General features: G+C 32.2%; 3 protein-coding genes and 1 pseudogene across 3 annotated transcripts; 3 read left to right on the forward strand and 1 right to left on the reverse strand.

Moving 5' to 3' along the window:
• The first annotated feature begins 3,058 nt into the window (after positions 1 to 3,058).
• LOC110634773 (kinesin-like protein KIN-14C) lies at positions 3,059 to 8,571 on the forward strand. The gene is made up of 17 exons (XM_058130382.1): positions 3,059 to 3,300; positions 3,497 to 3,754; positions 3,857 to 4,001; positions 4,330 to 4,439; positions 4,560 to 4,679; positions 4,879 to 5,082; positions 5,185 to 5,394; positions 5,467 to 5,541; positions 5,694 to 5,840; positions 6,010 to 6,148; positions 6,270 to 6,379; positions 6,751 to 6,912; positions 6,994 to 7,190; positions 7,443 to 7,524; positions 7,603 to 7,707; positions 7,789 to 7,893; positions 8,035 to 8,571. Exons 1-17 carry the CDS (start codon positions 3,256 to 3,258, stop codon positions 8,212 to 8,214), a joined length of 2,394 nt encoding a protein of 797 aa, XP_057986365.1. The 5' UTR covers positions 3,059 to 3,255; the 3' UTR covers positions 8,215 to 8,571.
• Positions 8,572 to 10,612: 2,041 nt separating this feature from the next.
• On the forward strand, positions 10,613 to 14,042 carry LOC110634757 (thioredoxin-like protein CXXS1). The gene is made up of 3 exons (XM_021783897.2): positions 10,613 to 10,936; positions 11,353 to 11,475; positions 13,695 to 14,042. The coding sequence occupies exons 1-3, from the start codon at positions 10,835 to 10,837 to the stop codon at positions 13,845 to 13,847; spliced, it is 378 nt and encodes a 125-aa protein (XP_021639589.2). The 5' UTR covers positions 10,613 to 10,834; the 3' UTR covers positions 13,848 to 14,042.
• A 972-nt stretch (positions 14,043 to 15,014) lies between these two features.
• On the forward strand, positions 15,015 to 18,354 carry LOC131170363 (transcription factor ILR3-like; annotated as a pseudogene).
• Positions 18,355 to 18,494: 140 nt separating this feature from the next.
• On the reverse strand, positions 18,495 to 21,672 carry LOC110634755 (sulfite exporter TauE/SafE family protein 5). Its single transcript, XM_021783895.2, has 4 exons — positions 20,720 to 21,672; positions 19,698 to 19,832; positions 19,412 to 19,561; positions 18,495 to 19,094 (listed from the first exon to the last, which is right to left on the reverse strand). Exons 1-4 carry the CDS (start codon positions 21,518 to 21,520, stop codon positions 18,786 to 18,788), a joined length of 1,395 nt encoding a protein of 464 aa, XP_021639587.2. The 5' UTR covers positions 21,521 to 21,672; the 3' UTR covers positions 18,495 to 18,785.
• Positions 21,673 to 23,208: the final 1,536 nt, after the last annotated feature.

Genomic DNA, 23,208 nt, shown 5'->3' on the forward strand with positions numbered 1-23,208 from the left:
AAGAAAAAAATGATTTTCTCTCTAAATTGGATGATAAATTCCAATCCAATTTAAGATTGATTTTAATTAATAAAGGTTTGATGTTTTGATTTGATTTTTAATTCTGGATTGTATTAATTTAGTTTCCATTTTGAACAAAATCATGACTACTTTTAGACAATTTTTTTAGGAAAATTTTTTTAAATATTAAAAATGATTTTAAGAAAATATTTAACTATATAAAATTTTTATAATTAAAAATATATTAAAATAATTTTCAATTAATATATATATATATATATATATATATATATATATATATATATATATATATATATATATATATATATATATATATATATATATCAATTCTTCTCGGCCTCTAGAATTGGGCTGAATCGGTTCAAAGTTTGAATTTATAACCCGATCCACTTGGGCCCAGCGTTGGTGTAACGTTCACATAATTTGAGGGGCCCAAATTGAAAAATACTAGCGCCGGATCTACTCATTTCAAATCCATTCAAATTTCACTCGCCGCCCAAAGCAGCGCTCCCCCCCTCCCCTCTCCCTCTCTCTCTGCCTCCAGATTCCTACTCTACTGATTTCGAACTCTTCCTTTCATCAGGGAAATCAACGGCTCCAATTGAATCTTGACCTCCTTGAATGCACCACATAGGAATCTGTTGAAACCTTCTGCTTTGAGTTCGGCTTAGTTTTCTTAGAGTTCAGAAAAAATACACCAAAATTCTCATTTTGAGAACCAAATTCTTTAAAGCTTTGATAGGGACCCATCAGACGCATTTGTTTTTAGGTTCATTTATTTCTTTTAATTAATGTTAAAATTATAAAATTTAAATAATTATTATAAATAAAAATAAAATATTAATAAAACTAAAATATACTAATAAAATAATATTTTATAATAATATTAATTTTATTAATAAATAATTATTAATTAATTTAATTATAAAGATAAAAGAAATAAAGAGAACAAAGAGAGAATAAAATGGAGAAATGAATAATAGAGTAAGTTAATTATTCTTAATCCAGAAAATAATTAAAGATTTTTTTTAAAATAAAATTAAAATTTTTTTACAATAAATTAAAGAGGGGAGATGAAAGTGAAAATGCCCTTAACTTATCCTTGTTTCCATGGCCATTACAATATTAGAACTTTTGCCAAAGGTGAGATATTCCTACATTGTTTTTCTTCTACAAGCATCACTTTGAAAGAATAATTGTTTCTAAGTTTGAAAAAAATAATTATTAATCCGTTTGATATCAATTTTGTTTTATGTTCTTTTTTATATTATTTTATTTTAAAATTTAAACTTTAAAAAAATAAAGTTGATGTAGTAATTTTTAAAAAATATGTTTTCTGTATTATAACAATGGGATTTCCTGGGGAAGAAGAATGATAGCAAGAGGAGACACGTTTGCATTTAATTTCATTCCTTTTTTTTATTAATGTTGAAATAATAAATATTTAATTTGTTATTATAAATATAAAAATAATTATCCATAATTAAATTAAATATCAACATATAAATTTATATATTCTATAGATAAATTTTAATTAATTATATCTATATATATATTTTAATATAAATATTTAATTTAATAATTATTAAATTCATTTTTATATGAATTTGAATTTATATTAAATTTATCCTACAAATAAAAATAAAATATTATAAACTAAGTTAGATTAATAAAATAATATTTTAAATTTAAATTTTGAGTTGTTATAAATATTAATAATATTAAATAATAAAAAATATAAATAATTAATAAATAAGTAAAATGATTTTATTAATAAATAATTAATAATTAATTAAAATCAAAATGAGATGAAAAGTTAATTTTATTTTTAGACAAAAAGCCAAAAATATAATTGAAAAATTTATTATAATATGTTAAAGAAATTTTTTAAAAATAAAATTAAAGTTAAAAAAATTAATAATAAATTAAAGATGAAGCGCGAAAATGACACATACCTATTTTGTTTTTCTTTTTACAAGCATCACTTTTAAAGGATAATTTTTTTTTTTATTATGAAAGAATAATTGTTTGTAAGGTTAAAAAACTAATTATTAAGGCGTTTGATATCAATTTCATTTTATGTTTTTGTTTTGTATTATTTATTTTTAAAATAATTTTTTAAAAAATAAATAATTTTTTAAAAATTAAATTAATAAAATAATTTTTTTAAATATTTTTCAATATTATAACAATGAAATTTTATTAAGTGATTTAGAGCACATACTCATTCTTACATAATGAGATAAATTTATATCTTATAATTTATGAGATAATTAAATTTTTATAAGTATATGGTGCACTAAAAATTAATACACCAAGAATATCTTATAATTTTTTGTATTTTTCTTATTGTACACTAAAATATATTTATTTTAATTAATTTTATTTTATAATAGGTAGCATCAAAATTAAAAATAAAAAACATAATGTATATGAGGGGTCTTTTTGTAATTATTATTTTTCAATATTTTATTTTTATTATATTATTTTATTTTCTGGATATAGCAGTTGAATTTATTGATTTTTTTAAGAAAAAAATGATTTTCTCTCTAAATTGGATGATAAATTCCAATCCAATTTAAGATTGATTTTAATTAATTAAGGTTTGATGTTTTGATTTGATTTTTAATTCTGGATTGTATTAATTTAGTTTCCATTTTGAACAAAATCATGACTACTTTTAGACAATTTTTTTAGGAAAAATTTTTTAAATATTAAAAATGATTTTAAGAAAATATTTAACTATATATTAAAATATATTAAAATAATTTTCAATTAATATATATATATATATATATATATATATATATATATATATATATATATATATATATATATATATATATATATATATATATATATATATATCAATTCTTCTCGGCCTCTAGAATTGGGCTGAATCGGTTCAAAGTTTGAATTTATAACCCGATCCACTTGGGCCCAGCGTTGGTGTAACGTTCACATAATTTGAGGGGCCCAAATTGAAAAATACTAGCGCCGGATCTACTCATTTCAAATCCATTCAAATTTCACTCGCCGCCCAAAGCAGCGCTCCCCCCCTCCCCTCTCCCTCTCTCTCTGCCTCCAGATTTCTACTCTACTGATTTCGAACTCTTCCTTTCATCAGGGAAATCAACGGCTCCAATTGAATCTTGACCTCCTTGAATGCACCACATAGGAATCTGTTGAAACCTTCTGCTTTGAGTTCGGCTTAGTTTTCTTAGAGTTCAGATTATGGCTTCTCGGAACCAGAACAGACCTCCTCGAAGCCCTTCAGCTGTAAGCCCTAATTTTATTTATTTATTTTTTTTTATGTTCATTTCTTTCATTTGTAGAGTTGTTTGGTTGCTGAGAAAAGAAAATAAATGTAGAATAAGGTTTTAGATCTGAAAAGTTGTTTTTGAACAGTTGGTATTTTGGTTTGATTTGTTCACTGCTTTGGCATTTGCTTATTCTATGAATTTTCGGTTTGTAGAAGGATGGTGTTGGCGGTGGAGGAGGTGGTGGTGGTGTCCCATTAGACAAGCGTAGGAGGATTGGTGCAGGAAGAATTGGGGGACCAACCAGTACTGACCGCAAGCCGTTTGGGTCAGTTAACAAAAGGCAGGATGTTACTGCATCTGGTGATGTAGGCAGCACTGAGGGTTCGGAGAGTGAGAACATCGAGTTCACAAAAGAAGAAGTTGAAGCATTGGTGAATGAGAAGCCCAAAATGAAGAAGTTTGATCACAAGGTTCTGCTCACAATCTTTATACTGCAATCTGGCTTAATCAAAATTGTTTGTTTGGTCAACTTTTAAGAATTTTGGTACTCTTTTGGTGTTTTTATTTGGCAGGGCAACTTGGAACTAGTGAATGAGCTTAATAACAGGCTCAAGCTTTGCATCAAATGGTTCCAGAAAAGAGATGAAGCCCACGTTGATGAGCAGGGGAAGCTTCGAAATGCTTTGCAGTCTTCCGAGAAAAGATGTGCTGATTCGGGTAATACTGCATATCTGAAATAATGATCTTCACTAAGATATAGATTCAAAATTGAGAAATTCATACATTGTTGTGGTCATGGAGAACGATAATTAAGACTACCACACTGATTCATAATTGATTTTGCCCTTTTTTCTTGCGGAGTTTCTGTTTAAATAAATATGTTTTTCCCCTTTGCCACTACATTGTCATGATTTTCCTCCATTTGGATTGCTACACAGTTTATTATTTGCCAGAGATAGAATCTTGTAAAAATGAATAAATAATATTGATTTATTTATTTATTTATTGCTAAAGTATTAATTTAGACTCATATATGCGATTTTAGAGGTTGAGATGAAAAACAAGGAAGAGAACTTTAATGAAGTTATTTCCCAATTAAGGAAGGATAATACTTCTTTACAGGAGAAACTCACAAAAGAAGAATCAGAAAAATTGGTAAGGATGAATTCAATGCATTGTGTTATCCAATGTAATTCTTCTTCTTCTTTTTTTTTTTCAAAGGAATTCTTCTGTTTTTGCTCCCTTTTGATTTTTATTTTGTGATTTGACAACTAGGATGCAATTGATTGTCATACAAGAGAAAAAGAAGCTCGGATTGCTGTAGAAACTTTGCAGGCTTCTCTCTCAAAAGAGCTTGAAAAAGCTCAGCAAGATATATTGGCAGCTAATCAGAGGGTAACATATAATTTGTTCCTAATCTAGGTTGTTTGAATCTTCATTTTGAGTTGCCACTCCTATCTACTTGGGCGAATTTTCCCATGACTTTGGTGGATTCCATGCGCCCTGCTTAGCGAATTTACTTTTCTCTAGTTGACTGTACTGTACTTTGCATGTTTCTCCACTTTATGACCCGTAAATTTGGTAAAATCTGCAGGCTACATCACTTGATGATATGTATAAGCGATTGCAAGAGTACAACCTAAGTCTACAGCAGTACAATAGCAAACTGCATGCTGAACTTGAAACTGCTCGCGAGTCTCTCAAACGAGTGGAAAAAGAGAAAGCAACTATAGTGGAGAACCTTAGTACTTTAAGGGGTCACTACAGTTCATTACAAGATCAATTAACTTTATCCAGAGTAAGTTTCTTTGATTAGGTATTCAGCTAGTAGCTGCATTTATGCTTGTTTGGCACTTGAGGCGTTTTAACTGGTTTCTTTCTCCTCATTATTGCTTTTCAGGCTTCCCAAGATGAGGCTATGAATCAGAAAGAATCATTAGTTAATGAAGTCAAATGCCTTCGAGGGGAACTGCAGCAAGTCAGAGATGATCGTGATCGCCAAACAGCACAGGTGCAAGCTTTAACAGCTGAAGTTTTGAAGTATAAAGAAAGCACAGGCAAATCTTTTGCCGAGATAGATAATTTGATGGCAAAAACAAAATCCTTGGAGGTTTGCTCAGACCACTTCCTAAGTTCTACACATACAGATTCCCAATTTCTGAGACTAGGTTTTCTGGTGCAGGAGACATGTTCTACTCAAAGAGAGCGTATACATTTATTAGAGCACCAGTTAACTGCTGCTAATGAGAAGTTAAAGGTAATTTTTAATTTAATAGTTCAAGTTAAAGATGTAATTAATTTCCCTCTCACGTCACTATCCCAAGGTGCATCATCTAAAGTTTCTTGAATTGTGCGGTTAAGTTTCTGAGTTTTGCTAATAAATCATTAGTGACTATTTGTTTTCTTTAGATGGCTGATCTATCAACAGAAGAAGCAAGGACAGAATTTGAAGAACAAAGAAGAACTACACGAGACCTGCAAGAGCGCCTTATGGAAGCAGAACATCAATTAATCGAAGGAGAAAAATTAAGGAAAAAGCTGCATAACACTATCTTGGTAACACTCCTTTTCCTTATTATTTATGAACTTCATGAAATTCCCTGGATGGTTGTAAACATTAGGCCGTAATGCACTCCTTTTCCTTATTATTTATGAACTTCATGAAATTCCCTGGATGGTTGTAAACATTAGGCCGTAATGGGTAATGAAATGTCTTGTATCACAGGAATTAAAGGGGAATATTCGAGTGTTCTGTAGAGTGCGACCTTCGTTACCAGATGATAGTGTTGGAACAGAAGCGCCTGTTATTTCTTATCCTACGTCAGTAGAAACTCTTGGTCGGGGAATTGACTTGATACAAAGTGGTATGAACAGTTTTTTTTCTGTGACTAATTTTTGATCAGTTAATAATTGCATTGGCAGATTTAAGTTTGTTGCAAAAGTTTATCATTTGCTAATCAAATGCTATTTTTTTTTTGTAAGCAGGGCAGAAATATCCTTTCACATTTGACAAGGTGTTTAGTCATGATGCTTCTCAGCAAGATGTTTTTGTAGAAATATCTCAACTGATACAGAGTGCGCTTGATGGTTACAAGGTAAGTCCATGTTACGTGCAGCTCATCCTTTCTTCTTAGTTGATTTGACTCTATATAATATAAATTCAAGTTTACTTGATTACTTTTTTTAGAACTTCTACCTCATCCAATCTAGCTGTTGTCTTTGTAAAGGCGCTATTTGTGTTCCCTAGCAATAACTTTAATCAGAAAATGTACTGATAGAAATGTGATGTATTATTGTCCAGATTATCAAATGTGTATATGTTAAAATAATAGTTTGGTTCAGTTGTTTTGTACTTAAAGCGTCATGGTCTCTTGGCTTTTTGGCAAAAGTGCATGTTGATGGTGCTCATTATGTTTGCCTTAGTAGCTTTGTGTATTTATGGGTGCTATTTTGCTGCCTTCTGTAGGTATGCATTTTTGCTTACGGTCAAACTGGTTCTGGAAAAACTTATACAATGATGGGTAAGACAGAGGCTCCAGATCAAAAAGGGCTGATACCTCGATCTCTAGAACAAATATTTCAAGCTAGCCAGTCCCTTTTAGCACAGGGTTGGAAGTACAAAATGCAGGTAATCCAAAGAACATTTGATTTTTTTAACATATTAACTTGACTGAAAATTCTAATAATTATACTTTTCAAATGGTCATAGGCTTCAATGTTGGAGATATACAACGAAAACATTCGTGATTTATTGACAAATAGATCAAGTGCTACAGAAAATACTGGGAAGCAGTATACTATAAAACATGATGCAAATGGCAACACACAAGTCACTGACCTCACCATTGTTGATGTTTGTAGTATCCAGGAGATTTCCTCTCTTCTACGGCAAGCTGCCCAAAGCAGGTAATACCATACTGCATTGCTCATTGTGTGTGTTGCGTTTTATAGCCGACTGCATGTAGTTTTACATTATAAATGTATTTTTTTCATTATTTTTTTGTATTTGATAAATTTCTGAGATGAAAAATGTCAGTGTTGTTGCATTTATAATGAAAAGTATGTTGAACATATACAATGTTGTGAATCTAGTTCAGCTGTTCATATATTGGGATTAATTAGTTCAGTTATGTATTAATTGGTGCTATGATTTTCTAGATCTGTAGGAAAGACACAAATGAATGAGCAGTCATCAAGAAGCCATTTTGTGTTCACATTAAGAATATCTGGGGTGAATGAGGTCCGTAATCTCCTAAATGATACTTGTGTTTTTTCTATTATTTCTCTATTTATTTGGTTTTCTTTCTTACAATGCTAGAACACTGAACAACAAGTACAAGGTGTATTAAACCTCATTGACCTTGCTGGAAGCGAGCGACTCTCAAGGAGCGGGGCAACTGGGGATAGGTTGAAGGAAACTCAGGTATTTTCTTTTCAAGTTCTTTAGTAAGTTTGTTTCATTTTTTTCCTTGATCCAGTTGTCCTAACTTCCCATATAAAACAGGCCATCAATAAAAGTTTGTCATGTTTAAGTGACGTAATATTTGCCCTTGCAAAGAAGGAAGATCATGTTCCTTTCAGGAATTCAAAATTGACATATCTTCTCCAGGTAAAGCCATTTCTTGCAACTATATTCCTTCAACAAGAACTATCAAGGAAAAGAAAACAAGAGCAGCTTCTTTGCCCTTTTTAACCAGGCCGGTTTACTTTAGATTATCAAATTTCTAATTTTGATTGATTCTGTCAACAGCCTTGTCTAGGTGGGGATTCAAAAACCTTGATGTTTGTCAATATTTCACCAGAGCCCACTTCAGTTGGTGAATCACTGTGTTCTCTTCGATTTGCTGCTAGAGTTAATGCTTGTGAAATTGGAATTCCTCGACGTCAGACAACTGTACGACCTGTTGATTCACGCTTGAGCTATGGCTGACTCTGATTTATTTTGTCGTGCATCTTGACATAAATAATTTGTTTCAGAGTAACTGATATCTATAAGAAGGGTCGTTATGCCTCGAGTTTGTATGATGAACACTTGTTTGTAGATGTATTATCTGAACAACTAATTTGTATTCTTGGAATGCTTAGTTTAGGATCATGTTTTTCGCTCCACATGGGACGAGAGTTCACATTGTTGGCTTAGCAACGTGACCCCTGAATGTTAAAAATACCAAAAAGAGCTGTGCTGTTCTATTAGCTTGACTTCATAATCTGTGGGTGTAATTTCACATCGGCAATTGATTTATATATGAGATTTGGAAGCAAAAAGTATTGGAAGTGCTTTGATTAAGTTCATTCTCATGCTATTCAGCCTATTGATTATGCTTACTTTTCTAACCCTCCTAAATCCACTGTCTAGTGCCCATTGTTTTCATCTGGACTAACCCATGGAAGTAAAGGAAGAAAGGGATAATGATAAATATGTTTTTTTGCTTGAGGAAATATGATAATTGCTAGTTTGATAGACAATTTGAGTATTTTTTGCAGTGTTATTAAACTCGGTTCAGAGGTTGACTTAATATAGAGATTGAGTAAATGATAAGTGATTCAACTAGTGAATCAATGATTTAATCAGCGAGTTATTAAAAATTAATTAAATATATAAATTAATTAAATATAATACTTATTAATATAAATAAATATTAAATTAAATTTTAATTATTTAAAATAAAAATTTAACATTTATTAACTTATATTTAATAAATTTTAATAGTATTTTAAAATTTTACATAAAAGTATTCAAGTAATACAATACATAATTTCTCTAAATATATATTTTTTTAATATTTATGAAATATTAAGTATATATTAAAAAATAAATATATTAAAATGAAAAACACATTTTTTAATATTTATGAAATATTAAGTATATATTAAAAAATAAATATATTAAAATGAAAAACACATTGCTACCAAGCTAATTCAATTAATTTTAATTTTAAAAACTTTTTTATGAAGTTTTAAATTTAATTTTCTATGCCAAAAATAAAAAAAGATTTTATTAAATAATTCAATTGCTCGGGTTAATTAGGTCACACCAATTTATCAATTCAATCGCAGAGTCTACCGGGTCACGTCGGATTACTTCTTTGTCTGGTTCAATTATAAATTTAGATCAGTTTGAGAACCAATTCATCGATTCATTGATTAAATCAATTGGTTCGATTTAAATTTAATAACTATGATTTTTTTGAGTATTTGATTTGCTTGACTTCTTTTGAGATGAGCTTATTAAGTACTCCAATAATTGAATTTGATATGTATTCAAATTTAAGAAATAATACTTAGTGAGTTTGAATTTTACATTAATTAAATATAGAATATATTTTTTACAACAAATTTTATAAATAAAATTTAAATATTTTAGAGAATTATTAAAATTATAAAATATAAATTATTAATTAGAATATATAAAGTTAGAGAAATTATTGTCTAGACTAAAAATTATGTATTTAATAGATGAAACTCATCATGTATTTTACATTTTAAATTTATAATTGATATAAAATTAATTTATATGAAATTCATCTAATTATAATTAGATTTAAAATAAAAAAATAATTTAAAATAAATTTTCATTAAATTTCAAAAGGATTTAAATATTAAAATTATTATTTAAATTTAAAAAACTTATATTATATATACACGCGAGAAATAGGAGAGTTGAATCTAAAGACTTCTACAGTCAACATATATACCGCTACTATCGGCTATATCTGCCACTGCTAACGGCTACATCTACCACTGCTAAATTCAAATATTTTAATTCAAATAATTTTTATGAATATTGTAACTCAGTCGATCAAGTTGTTAATTATTTTAATAATATTTATAAAATATTTATATTTTTATTCCTTTGAAAAAAATAGATAAATATTTTTATTATTCTTGTTTCTTAGCGGACCATCTGAGCTCTAGAATGTTCAGATTGTTCAAGATAATGACCAATCCACTCCTGCAATAAAATGAAAACCCGCAACTTTCCGTTCTCAGCATCGGTCGCCGTCACATCATATTTTGAACATCAGGCCTAACTTTTTTTTTTTTTTTATGAAGATTGTTAATCTGTTGGCTTTTACATATACTGCCTTGTGAATTGTGATGCGTGCTGATGCTCCTTCCATTTTAAGAAATTTTAATATATTTAAAAAATATATCTGTATTCCTTATTCCTCCAATTAAGGGGACCCTACCCTTGATACCAATGGCAATTCTATCTATGGAGAAAAGGTGGGTCATGGGTTCATGGGTCTTGGCACAGAGAAGCAACGCTGGCCTCAGGGTGCTGTGTAGTGGGGTACCTCTTCTTGTTCTAAAGTTTTTACCTTGACAAGTGACAAATTGGCTGTACTCGCCAATAAGGCTTAGATAGATTAGAGGATATAAGTGGGTCCCAACAGGGAACCTTTCATATTTTGCTAATCTGGTAGCAATGGAAGCATGAAAGAAATGGTAGTGTCTACTCTAGTCTAGAACAAGAATCAAAAGCTCCAGGGAAGGAGGTAAAGAAGAGAAACCAAGACAAGAAGAAGAAGAAGAAGAAAGGAGACGAGATGGAGACCCAAGAGCAGCAAGCTAAGTCACGAGTTGTGAAGGTGGATTCGGTGGAGTCTTGGGATTTCTATGTTACCCAAGCCAATAATCAAGGCTGCCCTGTAAGTTATTTTTCTGTGTTTCTACAATTTTCGTACTGGGAATCTTGTGTTAGCCCCTTCTTCCCATCTTTTATTTTTAGAAAGAATTAAATTTCAATCACCCAAAAAATTCGGGGCATTGAATATTGATAGCCATCTCAACCTGGAAGTTGTCTGTAATGTAACATAGTTGATTCTTGCTATATGGTTCCTATTTAAAATCTTCTTTAATTTAGCCTAAAGCCTCAGACCACCGCCTTTGATTCCATGAAGTGGCAATCTAATATGTGTCTTCCATAATCCATACACATTAATTGATTACCAATCAAAAGGTTTGTTTGATTTTGGAGATGAGTTGGAGGATTTGTAATAAAGAAATCTCTTTTGGCAAATCATTTGGTTCATTGATGTTCATTTTTTAGTTTGACTTGTTGTAGATTGTTGTACACTTTACTGCTTCATGGTGTATCCCCTCTGTGGCCATGAACCCTTTTTTCGAGGAATTAGCCTCGGCTTATCCAGATGTCCTGTTTCTAGCTGTTGATGTCGATGAAGTCAAGGTAATATATTAATTTTTCAGTGAACACCTGTCTGTATACTTAAATTTCTTGTTTCTGCATTCTGACAAGCTGCGGAATAATTGATATATTGATGGAATACAACAGAAACAGCAGTATTAGAATCCTTGACTTCAATATCGAATGCATTAGAGGTTGAATCTTGTGATATTGTTTGTTTTCAACTTCTTGTGGTGGATATTTCTAAGAAATATCTTTACAAGGGTATGAATTAGCTTGTCCTTCACGTATTTGCCAACTAGATTACCTTTTATGAGGTCAGGGATGTATTGTATATGTATTTTGGTTGTTATGTCATATAGAAGCTCATCAATGGATTATGATTTATAACACCAGGAATATTATACTAGGTAATTTTTTATCAATTTTCATATGATTCTGGGTATTAGTATTTTAATATCATGTACTCTGTTTGTATGTTTTAGTCTTTTGATGTGTAGAAATTTCAAAAGATGCTCTGGTGTTTGATAAGGTTCAAACTAACTGTTATTTTCTTCTTACAAAATCACAGATATTGATTAATGTATTGCATTATATTAAGCTTACTGTTGGAGTTGATGAGATTTAGTATATACAAGTAAAGAAAAAGTCATATCCAAGCATGGTGCAAGTATGGGCTATGTTGACTAAAGAAGCAATCTTTCCCTATAAAAGGAAGAGGTTACTGCTACTGGATATAGATAGAATTGCTACTGGAAAGAGAGAGAGCAGAGAGAATTTGAGAGAGCTGGAAAGAGAGTTTGAGAGAGTTAAGAAAATGAGGAAGAAAAGGAAGGAAAAATATCTTTGAATTTGTATATGTAAATCCTCTGTTTTAGTAATGAATTTATGGTTTTCTTTCTCCTACTTGTTCTAGCATAAACCTCTCTTAAATTTCTTAGTTTTTTCTTCCTTTAAACCCAACACTTACATCTCATGAACACTCAGCAGCTACAGCTACAAGGGTTGTGAATGGACTTATGTTCATTTGATGATCATCCCAATTTTGGCATCTTATTTGTCAAAGGTGATGATGATTGAATGATCATTTGTTGAGCAAACAGTTTAGGAAGGTGTTCAAGCTAAACTATAGCTTTTTCCATCAAACCTGTAACTGACACTACAAGAGTAGTGGCCATCTTGTGGAAACTTCTCAGTTGAGCAATTAACTTCAGGTTCTGCAGTGGGATGTTCCAGTGTCCACTTCTGATGAATTTTTGGTGTCTTGGGTGTTTTAGTTCACTAACCTTTGTTCTTCTAGATGTGTGACTTTTGCAGTGCTTGCATGGTTTCTTAATATTCTTATGTTCTGGTAGAATGATTAGCAGATTTTTTGCAACATATATTTCAACATATACATCATTTCAAATGTTTTCACGGACATGGTTGTTATGAATTAGCTAATTTGCATTCATTGGGATAGTTATACCTTATACCAATGACAATCTTTTTGTTTAAGATCAGGAGATAAACAACTATGAGTTTAATGTTTATTTAATCAAGATAATTAATTAGGCAATTAGAAATGTCTAATGGCTGCTCTTCTATGATATTTTTGTGAGCGTTCATGTGCATATAGATAATCATCTCACTATCAAAATGACAAGCTAATTTAAAAGCCGTGTTTCAATAGATTGTCATAATCACTTGATGAAGACAAGGCTTGCAGATTGATATTGGATAAATTTTGACAACTGTCCTTGAACTTATCTAGTTGTAATATTACAGTCCTTCAACTTAAAAATGTAATATAAAACCCCATCAACTTTCAAATTTTGCATAGTAAAATTTCTCTAACCTCCAATTACCAGTTTTTCAGTTAGACGCTGACCTGAACAGTTTCAGCATGGAGTATAGTTAGTATTTCTTTTTTCTCTCTTAAGCTATGTGTAAATTGAATCATTTTTCTCTCTATAGACAGAATAATTTTACACTTTGCACAAGAGAGGAGAGAGAAATGTTGACTAAGCACCATGCGGGAGTTATTCACATCAGTTTCTAACTAAAAAATCAGTAATTGAAAGTTATAGAGATTTTATTGTGTAAAATTTGAAAGTTTTAGGAGGTTTTATGTTACATTTTAAAGTTAAAGAACTGTAGTCTTATAACTATATAAATTCAGGGACACTTGTTGAAATTTATCCGATTGATATTTCTCGTGTTAAGCTTGGTTGGATTATGATATGCTTACAAATGCATTTTTGTGTGTGTGGTTTGGCTAGGAGGTGGCTTCTAAACTGGAGGTAAAGGCCATGCCTACATTTGTGCTGATGAAGGATGGTGCACAAATTGACAGGCTGGTGGGTGCCAATCCAGAGGAGATAAGGAAAAGGATTGGTGGGTTTGCTCAGTCCATTCGTGTGGCTGTAGCCTAGTTACTGTGTGTGTGTGTGTGTGGCGTTGTGTGAGAGTGGAGAGAGATCTTGTATATTATGAACAGGTAAAATATGTGGTTATGGTGGACGGTGGAGCAGCACTTTAAACAGAAACGATGTTGATGATTGTGGTTTGTATATGTTGATTACTGTCGCAAATCATGTAGTTAGAAAGTGTTTTACTTTGTGGCCTTACCATTTAACTCCATTGGCTTTTGGGTCCCATATTTGTCATTTGCCTGATTGGCTTTAGACTTAAAAGTGGAAAATTTCAAGAATATTTATTGATTTTTTTTTTAATTTTGATTTTTAATTTTATAGTGAGATTGATTGAGAGAATAAAAAATGAATTGGGAATTAGAGAGTAAAAAAAAATGAATAAATGGTATTTTTTTTACTTTAATTTTCAATTAAAATTTATTTTTTCATTATTTTTATAATTTTTTAGAAAAATTTATAATTTAATCTTTAAGTTTTGTTACTAATTACTATTTGATCTTTATATTTTAAAAATAATAATTTAATCCTTTTATTTTGCTTTCATCAAATCGAAATCTTCGTCTATTTTAATTCAAGTTGTTTAATATTGAGTAAAGTGATAAAAATACCCTTCATTAAAATAAGATTCTAATTAATTTGTTGAATTAACAAAAAAAAAAAAAAAAAGCACTACACAAATTCTCTCTCCCAATTTTCTATTAAACATTAGACCTATCATTCTCATAATTTTTCTCTCATCAAGTTCCCAATCCATTTTCCACTCTAATCTCACACAACCCAAAAACCCATCTCGTTACCCATCACCATTGGTGACTAAGAAAGAAGGAGGGACCATCGAAATTGATGGTAAGGGAATAGAGGAAAGGCAGCGCGCAGGAGAAAAGAAGATCGATGGCAAGGAGGAGAAGGAAAGGAGAATGATTATGGATGTCGTTTACACTGATATTTTGATGGGTTTTGCAGTCTCTTTTTCTCCTTCACCGCAACCCCACAAGAGTTCATTTCTTGTAATCATTCTTGGTGGATTATAGTTTAGGTTTGTAGTTTTGGAAATCAAGTCAAGGGATACAATTAGATGGATTTTGTTGAGATTGCTTGACTTTTTATAAATGGAGTGTATTTGGGACTTGAGATTTAAGCATATTTGACTTTTACAAAGTAATTCCAATGATTTTTGTTGTGGGTTTTGGTGATCTTAGTCACTTATTGTCTTCCTCTGCTTTCTTGGTTTGGACTTTGGATGAGGTCGAGGGTCACTGGGTAAGGGAAATAAACTTCATTGTTGGAGAAATCTTGCTGGAATTCAATAGTAAATTGTTGTACCATTGATGATTATCTGTTTATCATAATTTTCCTTTGCATTTTAAATCAGTAAATGATGAAATTGTAATTGTATAATTGATGAATTGGATAATTGTGGTTGTTGACAGGAATTAGAGAAGTAAGAAATTGCCAAAAATGGGGTGGCATTTTCATTTTCAACAGGTTGTTTAATTGCTATAGGATGTAGTTGTAGTGGCAAGAGTGGTGGAGATAGTGATAATGGAGTTTCCAGTGGCTATAACCAAACGGCCATGACAAAGATATACGAGGGAGGTGAGTTTGAGTGTGTATGTGAATAAAGGGATGAATGTTGTGGATTCCAAGTGAAAAAAGCAATTTGCAATCCCAATTGTTTGAGGAGGATTTGAGAACAGTGAGCTTTTATAGTTACAAGTTTGATTTGATTCAATAAAAATGTTTTTATGGGTCAAGTTCTGATAGGGAGAAATAGGGGGAGAGGAGATATAAGGATGAGGCATCGAAAAGCAGGAGAGGAGAAGAGAGAGAGAGAGAGAGAGAATCTACATGGAGAGAGGAAAAAAAAAAGAGATAATAGAGAGGTTAATATAGTCATTTTAAATTTTTCTCTCTCTTAAAATAATTAAAATTAGAAAGACTCATGGTAAAATGGATGGAGGGAGACTCGTAGTAAAATGAATGGAAGGACTTGCATTTTTTAACCAAAGCAGAAATTAGAGACTAAAATGTTTAATTTTTAAAATTCAAGGATCAAATCATTATTAGTGATAAAATTCAAAGCCAAATTATAAATTTCTCAATTTGTTAAGAGAAAAAGCATGAAAATAGATAGGTTAAGGGAGAAAGAATTAAAAGATAAAGAGTACAAAAACTAGAAAGAATACTAAATTTAAAAATAAATTTTGATTGAGTTTAAACGTTGATTATAAAAAATATTTTAATTGGACTTTAAAATAATAGAGACTGAGTAATTACAAGGACTTTAATAATAAGTTACCCTTGTTCTTAAGCTCATCTTGAACGGACCAGGACAGTTGAAGGCTGGTTGGAACTTGGAAAGTCCAAAGGTTCAACCTGAAGGCCGAAAAGCCCAATTATAAATTCTGCAGTTTCTCTCCAGTTTTCCTTTTCGTTTTGTTATGCCTTTTCTTGTTTGTGGTGGTGGAGGAATGCGATGAGAGTCTCCTATTTGTTCTCAAATCCCTTTTCTTTCTGTGCTTTTTTCCCATTCATATCTTAACCAACCTAACCTATATCATTGGCTTCGCTGTCGTCGTTTTCGCACCTGGCGAGAGAAACAAGTCGGAAGTCTTGAAATTCCAGAGAACAAACGGAGGAGATGGGGTCACCAAATGATAATGCCAATTGGGTATTTGATTATGGATTGATATAGGATATTACTGTCCCTGGAGGTGACCTCGTGTCTATTGACCCCTCCGGAGGACTCCGGTCTTCTCCTTCCTTCATTGATAATGCCTCTTTAAGGTGTTTACACGTTTTCTTTTTTCTAGCTCCTTTAATTGCCAACATTCGGTTCTACAATGTTGGTGGGAGTTGTATTTGTTGTAATGCAATGCTTTTGTGAAGTTTCATTGATATTATTTGATGGGTTGTAGGCAACTTGATACATTATTGGTTCTAGGAATTGTTACCATGCTTTATTGTTTTCACAATATTTATTTCACTTTTTTTCCTCTGTTTATCGAATCTGAAATGGTATACTATATAAAGACACTTGAATGTTGGTTAGGAACCATCTGACTGCATGCCCGTATGGTCAAATGGTTCACTCAAATATTCCTTCTTGAACTGAGAGATGCTAAATTGCTAATTCAATCCTCTGTAGTTGACTAAAAATGGACATTGAAATATCTAGCTAGTAAGGTCTTTAAGCAATATAATTGTACTCCAGCAATATGGGTCATGTTTTCTTTGAGATTGTGAAACACTCCAATCATTGGACCATTTCTGTCAAGTTTGACAGACATGCTTATTCCTGTTTACTTTATATATATATTTTTAGCATGAAGTTTGATGGCTTGTTTGGGAACTCTGATGGTCTTAAGGAAAGTAGATCTCGAAAAAGTACTAGTCAGTATTATCCTTCTGCACTTGGCAGATGAAAACAATAGCTTTTATTTATTTTCTTTGAGTTCATGTTTTCGAGGGTTACTTAATTTTCTTGTCACACTAATTTTGCATCATAGGGTGAGGCCTCGATCTAGCTGTGCAATTGGTTCGAAAGCATGTAGAGAGAAAATGCGGAGGGATAGGCTGAATGACAGGCATGCTCAAGTGCTTTAATTCTATCTCTCTCTCTCTCTCTCTCTCTCTCATGTTGAGTTTGACATTGTCTCCAGGTTTATGGAATTGGGTGCTCTTCTGGATTCTGGGAGGCCTCCTACAATGGAGAAATCTGCCATGTTGACTGATGCTTTGAAAGTGGTGAATCAGCTACAGGATGAAGCTCAGAAGCTGATGGATTCAAATGATTCTGCAGGATAAGATCAATGAATTAAAGGTATCTCTGGGAGTAAAGTTATGTATATAAAAAAAAAAACTGAAGAATTTCATAATATATTTTAGATCATATTTAATCTGTGAATTTTGCCGATTATTCTGAGGAAATTGGGCCAAAGTGCTTGTCAGTATGTTGAGTAGCTTTGCATGTGTAGGCTAAGAAGAGTGAACTTCGTGATGAGAAGCACAGGCTAAAGACAGAGAAAGAGAACCTTGAGCAGCAAGTAAAAACCTTTGAGTTCTGGAGCAAGATTTTTTGCTCATCCTCCTGCCATCCCATCTCCATTTTCTTCCCCCCGTCAAGTTGTTGGTAGCAAGTTGTTACCTTTTGTTGGCTATCCTGGAGCTCTGATGTGGCGGCTTATGCCTCCTGCTAGTGTTGATACCTCAAAGGATCCTGTTTTACGCTCTCCAGCTGCTTAAGTGGCATGAGTTTTGGTTCTGCATTCCTTCAACAGGCGGAAGAATTTTTGGCCTACGTTGATATTAATTCCTATCAGTTGTCATGTATTGTAGTGGTTCCATTTTTTCTTCTTTTAGTCTTATGTTGAGGTTTATTTTTGTTTCTCTCCTTTTTCGTTTATTTTAGTATATCTTTTGTTCAATTTCAAGTCCTAAGATCTTTATAATTGCATGAATATTAGATTGTTCAAGTAAAATGAAACTTAGATAATTATTTGTTGTATGTTTACGTTCACTGAAGTGCAAAACTTGCAAAACATCTTTAAAATCAGTTATGATATCTCTGCCTACCTGAAATTATACTTCTTATATATCCCCTAGCCATTTCCCTTTGTCAAATAGATCTGTGGAAAAACAGCTGACTGGAGAAACTCGACATTGCATATTAGAACTCAAATCAAAAGCCTAAATTACATCATTATGCTTGATAAAGGGAATAAGGGAAGTTCCAACAGCTAAGTGTCTGCTTTTATCTATTATCTACTATTTTCGTATAGAGCTAGCCACTCAAAAACGTAGTTCTTTCCATTTTTTCAACAGGGGAATTTGAAGCCCATGTTGTTGCCAGATTATATACCGCTTCAAATATGAGAGGTAATTCTACTATTTTCATATAGAGCTAGCCACTCAAAAACTTAGTTCTTTCCTTTTTTTTTAACAGGGGAATTTGAAGCCCATGTTGTTGCCAGATTTATAATCTCTCAACACATCAATAGCTCCAAAGCTGGTTATTAGAATTGTACTCAATGCCATCACAATACCAACTGAGAAGACAATTATAGAAGCCCTGCCATATTCTTGTATGGTTCTTTGTACTACCAGCAATCCAAGGAGTGAAGCAACGAAACATATAGCTGCGAAGATAAGGGCGGTGTCTGTGTGCTCCATTCCGAATAATAGGTACTGAAACGAAGACATGGTAGATGAAAAGAAGACCATAAAGGAACAAGTTGCTGCAGTTACCTGGAAAATGAGGTAAAGTAATTGTTTAGAACTATATGGTGACTAACAAATCTTAGAACCTGTTTATTATTGCCGTTGAAACTGCTGTTGAAAAATATTTTTTTAATATGTTAGTTAGAGGATATTAAAAATTAATTTAAAATTAAATTTGATATGTTGTAGTTATAAGAACTTTAAAATAACAAAAAATTTTTTTCCACATTGCTTTCTTCAGCAGCATGTAAAATGGTATTTTTTTAAAAAGCATTTATTTATATAGAATCTCAATGCCAAATGGGGCCTTAATTGAGAAATAGTAGTGTAGTACCATAACTCACCTCTGGTGGTATTCCTACGTGAAGAAGAAGTGGACTGATAAGCATTCCACCTCCAATACCAAAAACTCCACCCAGTATTCCTGCAAGTAGTGCCATTATTGGGAAAACGAACCTGTTTGGCATTCTGTTTCTTGTTGAGTCTTCCATGTCCTTAAAGCAAGAATTTGAAGTTTGAGAAAAATCTTAGTGTCCATTAAACACAATTAACTAATTAATTATGCATATATCTTAGACTAAAATGGTAAGTAGAGGAGGCTAATTTTCTTCAATTGGTTACGTTGGGCACCTGTTGGTTTGCAGTTTGATTTTGCCAGTTCTGTTTTCTCAATAGGATCCATGCTGTGAAAATTATTGCCAGAGGAATTTGAAGTGATGAAATAATCCAATATTTTACTCCACATGGCTTCATTCGTGCAATGCCCTGCGCATAGTTTGAGATGTGAATGAAAATGACCAGGTGAGTTCTATTTCTTCATTTTTTTTTTCTTTTTGGAACCTGAAATTTTTTCGTTATATTGCTAAGCATTGTGAATGAAAATGACAGTAATAAATAAATTAAAAAAAAAGAAAATGACTAATAAAATGTATTGATAAGACCGATTTTATTTGTCTGTTATGATTGATACTCTAGCATTTTGCAAGAACCATATATGTGCTTCACCTATGCCTTTGAGAAGTCCAAATCCAAGTATATTTCATTTATTCCAATTTTGCATAGAGAGGGACATTTGTCACTTTGATTTTTCCTGGACTTATCTAGACCCCAGCATCAAGGTCCTCAGTTCCTTGCATAATGAATAATAACAGGAGCCTGACAACAAATGGATGGACTACCACCTGGTATATGCAAAGTTCTTTGAACTATCTTACAAAAGTTGGAATCTTTAAGTAGTGGCTGCAGAATATGGCCAAATGCCGTCTGCTTTACCATTTTTCTTACCCACAACTCTTTCTTGGTGCTACCAGTGGTCCTAAACAGGGGCAAGTAGACACATCACAATAAAGAGGGACCATATCTGGTAGATATTCTCTGGCTAGAGGACTGAGGTTAGGAATTCCACAACTAAAACTCTATACCATGGTTGCTTACGTTTAAGTTTTTCTAATCTTGAGCTTTCCTACTGGTATGAGAACATGACAGCTTTATTATTTGCAGTAATTAACCAAAAGACCTTCTTGTTAACAACATCTCGGTCATAAATCTGAACGAGGCGTAACAATCTAAATCACTGATCTCAACATTTTTAATTTAAAAAGAGGAATAGCATTTAATGAGGAGAATTCTAGAAGGAATAAATCAGTGCATACCTCTCCATAACGATTGCCACGAAGAAGATAAAGGAAAAAGAAAGAGAACCAGACCAACAGTAAGAGCCCCAATTTCTGCCATGGAAAACCCAACTTGTTTTCCATTTCTATACCCACAAGAGGCTTTTTGTTGCTCTTGATCACTTCACTTGTAAAACTAAACCCATCTTTAACCAACAAACTTTCCAAATTTTCATTACCATTTCTCATCATCTCTTCTGATTCCATTCTCCAGTGCAGAACCCCATTCTTGCAAGTCTTGCAAGTAGACCAAACAAGGAAAATAACAAACAAAATTGTGATAAGCCACTCTGGGAAAATTAAATTACAAATTACCCCAACACTAACTCCTAGCAACATGCAGGGCTCTGATAAAAGTGCAATATCGTAGTCAATCAAAGCTTTACCACCAAATTTGGGACTACAGAGGTTACACATGACATTAGCAATAGACCCTCCAGTAACCATAAAAGCTGAGAAGCTTGAAGCTGTTTTGAGGTCTAGACCTGCCACTATAATCAGTATGGGAATAAACAAACCTCCACCCCCAATGCCACCTGCACTAGATATAGAAGCAGCTATGAAGCATAAAATTCCTGCTAGCAGTGTAGGGGGTGCTAGTTTCAGTGTTGGTTCTTGGGGTTGAATCTGCTGATGAACCCAGTGAGCAACTTTGTTAAGAAACTGGTCAGTTTTGAGAACAGTGGAAAGCGGTTGTCTTTGTTCTGCATTAGATTGGCAAAAAGTGATTAAAATGGCAAGGGAGAGAGTGAGACCTGCTAAGGTATTGATAGTCTTCATTTGGTTAAAGCTTTTGGTGGTGTGTTGTGGTGTGTCAACAATGAGTTGCAAAGGTGTCTTTATATGAGGAAGAAGGATCTGGTGTTGCGTGGCATTAGTGAAGAAAAGACAAGAGAAGGCTACAACAATATGATAAAAAAAATTATTTTAAACAAACTTTTGTGCTGCTACCTTCTTCCACCGGGCACTAATCTAGTGGTAACATACTTACTGCTGCAATTTACAATGTAGCTTATTTGGAAGCTAGGATCAGAAACCAGTGGATGAGCACCATTCATGGATGTGGACGTTAAATTATTTTTAATATGTTTAAGACAAATAAAAGGGCCTTTTCTTAATAATAATAATTATTATTTTGAAAAAATATTGAAAGATACTCATAATACTGATTAAAATACCTGCTTCAGATAGATTAAAATATATCAAACAGAAGATTTCTTTTATTTCTTTTGGTTTTAAATAATATAATTACACATAACAAATTAACAAGTACATGAACTCTGCTTTCAGACAAGTGACAAATACATCCTCAAAACATTTAAATAATTAGTGAATATTTTTTTTTTCTTACATATAAACTCTGCTTGCCAGAATGCATCCATGTCTGATTATACAAAGAATAATCTGTTTTAATGTCTCAAATATGTCATCTTGTCCCTTGAGCTGTACGCAAGAATGGATCATGTCTAGTAGTTTTGTTATGGATATCCAGATTAGGGTAGAGCTGAAGGAGCTAGCCTTTTAATTAATTAGTCACCTTTAGCCACTCTTTGGTCTTTCTTTCTTTTCTTTTTCTTTTTATCCCCTTAATTTTTTTTTCTTGGAAATTTGAATTTCAGCAAATGACCAAATTGGCAAGTCAGACATCGTTCCTTCAAGATCAGAAATCTCATTGGAGGATCTCATTTAACCATATATACATAGTTGTTAAAGGCTCAAGGCGCACTAAAGCGCCAAGGAGTCCTAGAGCCTAGCGCCAGGGTGCAAGCTCAGCGCCGCACGCCCCGAGCGAGCGTAAAAAAAAAAAAAAAAAAAAAAAAAAAAAAAAAAAAAAAAAATGTTTTTTATTTTTTTTTTTTTTTATATATATATATTGGGTTTGCTTTGTTTGAGTTGTGTTGTTTTTTTTTTCCTTGAAAATGCTCAATAAAAAAGAAAAAAAAAAAAATAAAGCTTAGAATCTTGTTAGAATCTTGAACAACACACACAACACAACGCTAGGCTTAGGGGCGAGAGGGTTGAGCCCCTGAGAGAGAGAGAGAGCGAGGGCGCGCTAATAACTATGCATATATACCATCTCATCTAGGTCTGTTCCATCGTAACTTCAAGACACAATATGTATGATAAAATCGATATGTAAAATAAATGAGACATGGATTTGTGTTTTGAATTTATCATGAATCCAAATCTTGATAAGTTTTTCTTGTCATTCCATCACTTCGCCTTGAAGCACAACACTTATATTGCTCTCCTATAATCCCATTTTCACAATTTAGGCTGCTCTCATTTTGCTTGCCACCACTATGAGAATTGTTTTTGCTTTCTTTTTCTCTGATTATTAAGATGTTTCAGTTCGATAGGTGTTCTATTGCCTGCTCATGGATTCAGCAACAATTTGAAAGGTTAACTTATCAGAAATTTTCGGATATACTCTTATTTTCAACTTCTCAAAGCATTTCATTACTTAT

This window comes from Hevea brasiliensis, chromosome 11 (genome assembly GCF_030052815.1).
Source record: "Hevea brasiliensis isolate MT/VB/25A 57/8 chromosome 11, ASM3005281v1, whole genome shotgun sequence".
NCBI classification, from domain to species: domain Eukaryota; kingdom Viridiplantae; phylum Streptophyta; class Magnoliopsida; order Malpighiales; family Euphorbiaceae; genus Hevea; species Hevea brasiliensis.

Bases quoted from the DNA above. Each gene is read 5' to 3' on its own strand.
- LOC110634773 (XM_058130382.1), top strand. From the start codon at position 3,256: ATGGCTTCTCGGAACCAGAACAGACCTCCTCGAAGCCCTTCAGCT. The intron at 4,680-4,878 runs GTAACATATAAT...TAAAATCTGCAG, and splicing joins TATTGGCAGCTAATCAGAGG to GCTACATCACTTGATGATAT. The intron at 6,913-6,993 runs GTAATCCAAAGA...AAATGGTCATAG, and splicing joins GTTGGAAGTACAAAATGCAG to GCTTCAATGTTGGAGATATA.
- LOC110634757 (XM_021783897.2), top strand. From the start codon at position 10,835: ATGGAGACCCAAGAGCAGCAAGCTAAGTCACGAGTTGTGAAGGTGGAT. The intron at 10,937-11,352 runs GTAAGTTATTTT...GACTTGTTGTAG, and splicing joins CCAATAATCAAGGCTGCCCT to ATTGTTGTACACTTTACTGC. The intron at 11,476-13,694 runs GTAATATATTAA...TGGTTTGGCTAG, and splicing joins TTGATGTCGATGAAGTCAAG to GAGGTGGCTTCTAAACTGGA.
- LOC110634755 (XM_021783895.2), bottom strand. From the start codon at position 21,520: ATGAAGACTATCAATACCTTAGCAGGTCTCACTCTCTCCCTTGCCATT. The intron at 19,833-20,719 runs GTATGCACTGAT...AACTATGCGCAG, and splicing joins GTGGCAATCGTTATGGAGAG to GGCATTGCACGAATGAAGCC. The intron at 19,095-19,411 runs GTGAGTTATGGT...CTCATTTTCCAG, and splicing joins ACGTAGGAATACCACCAGAG to GTAACTGCAGCAACTTGTTC.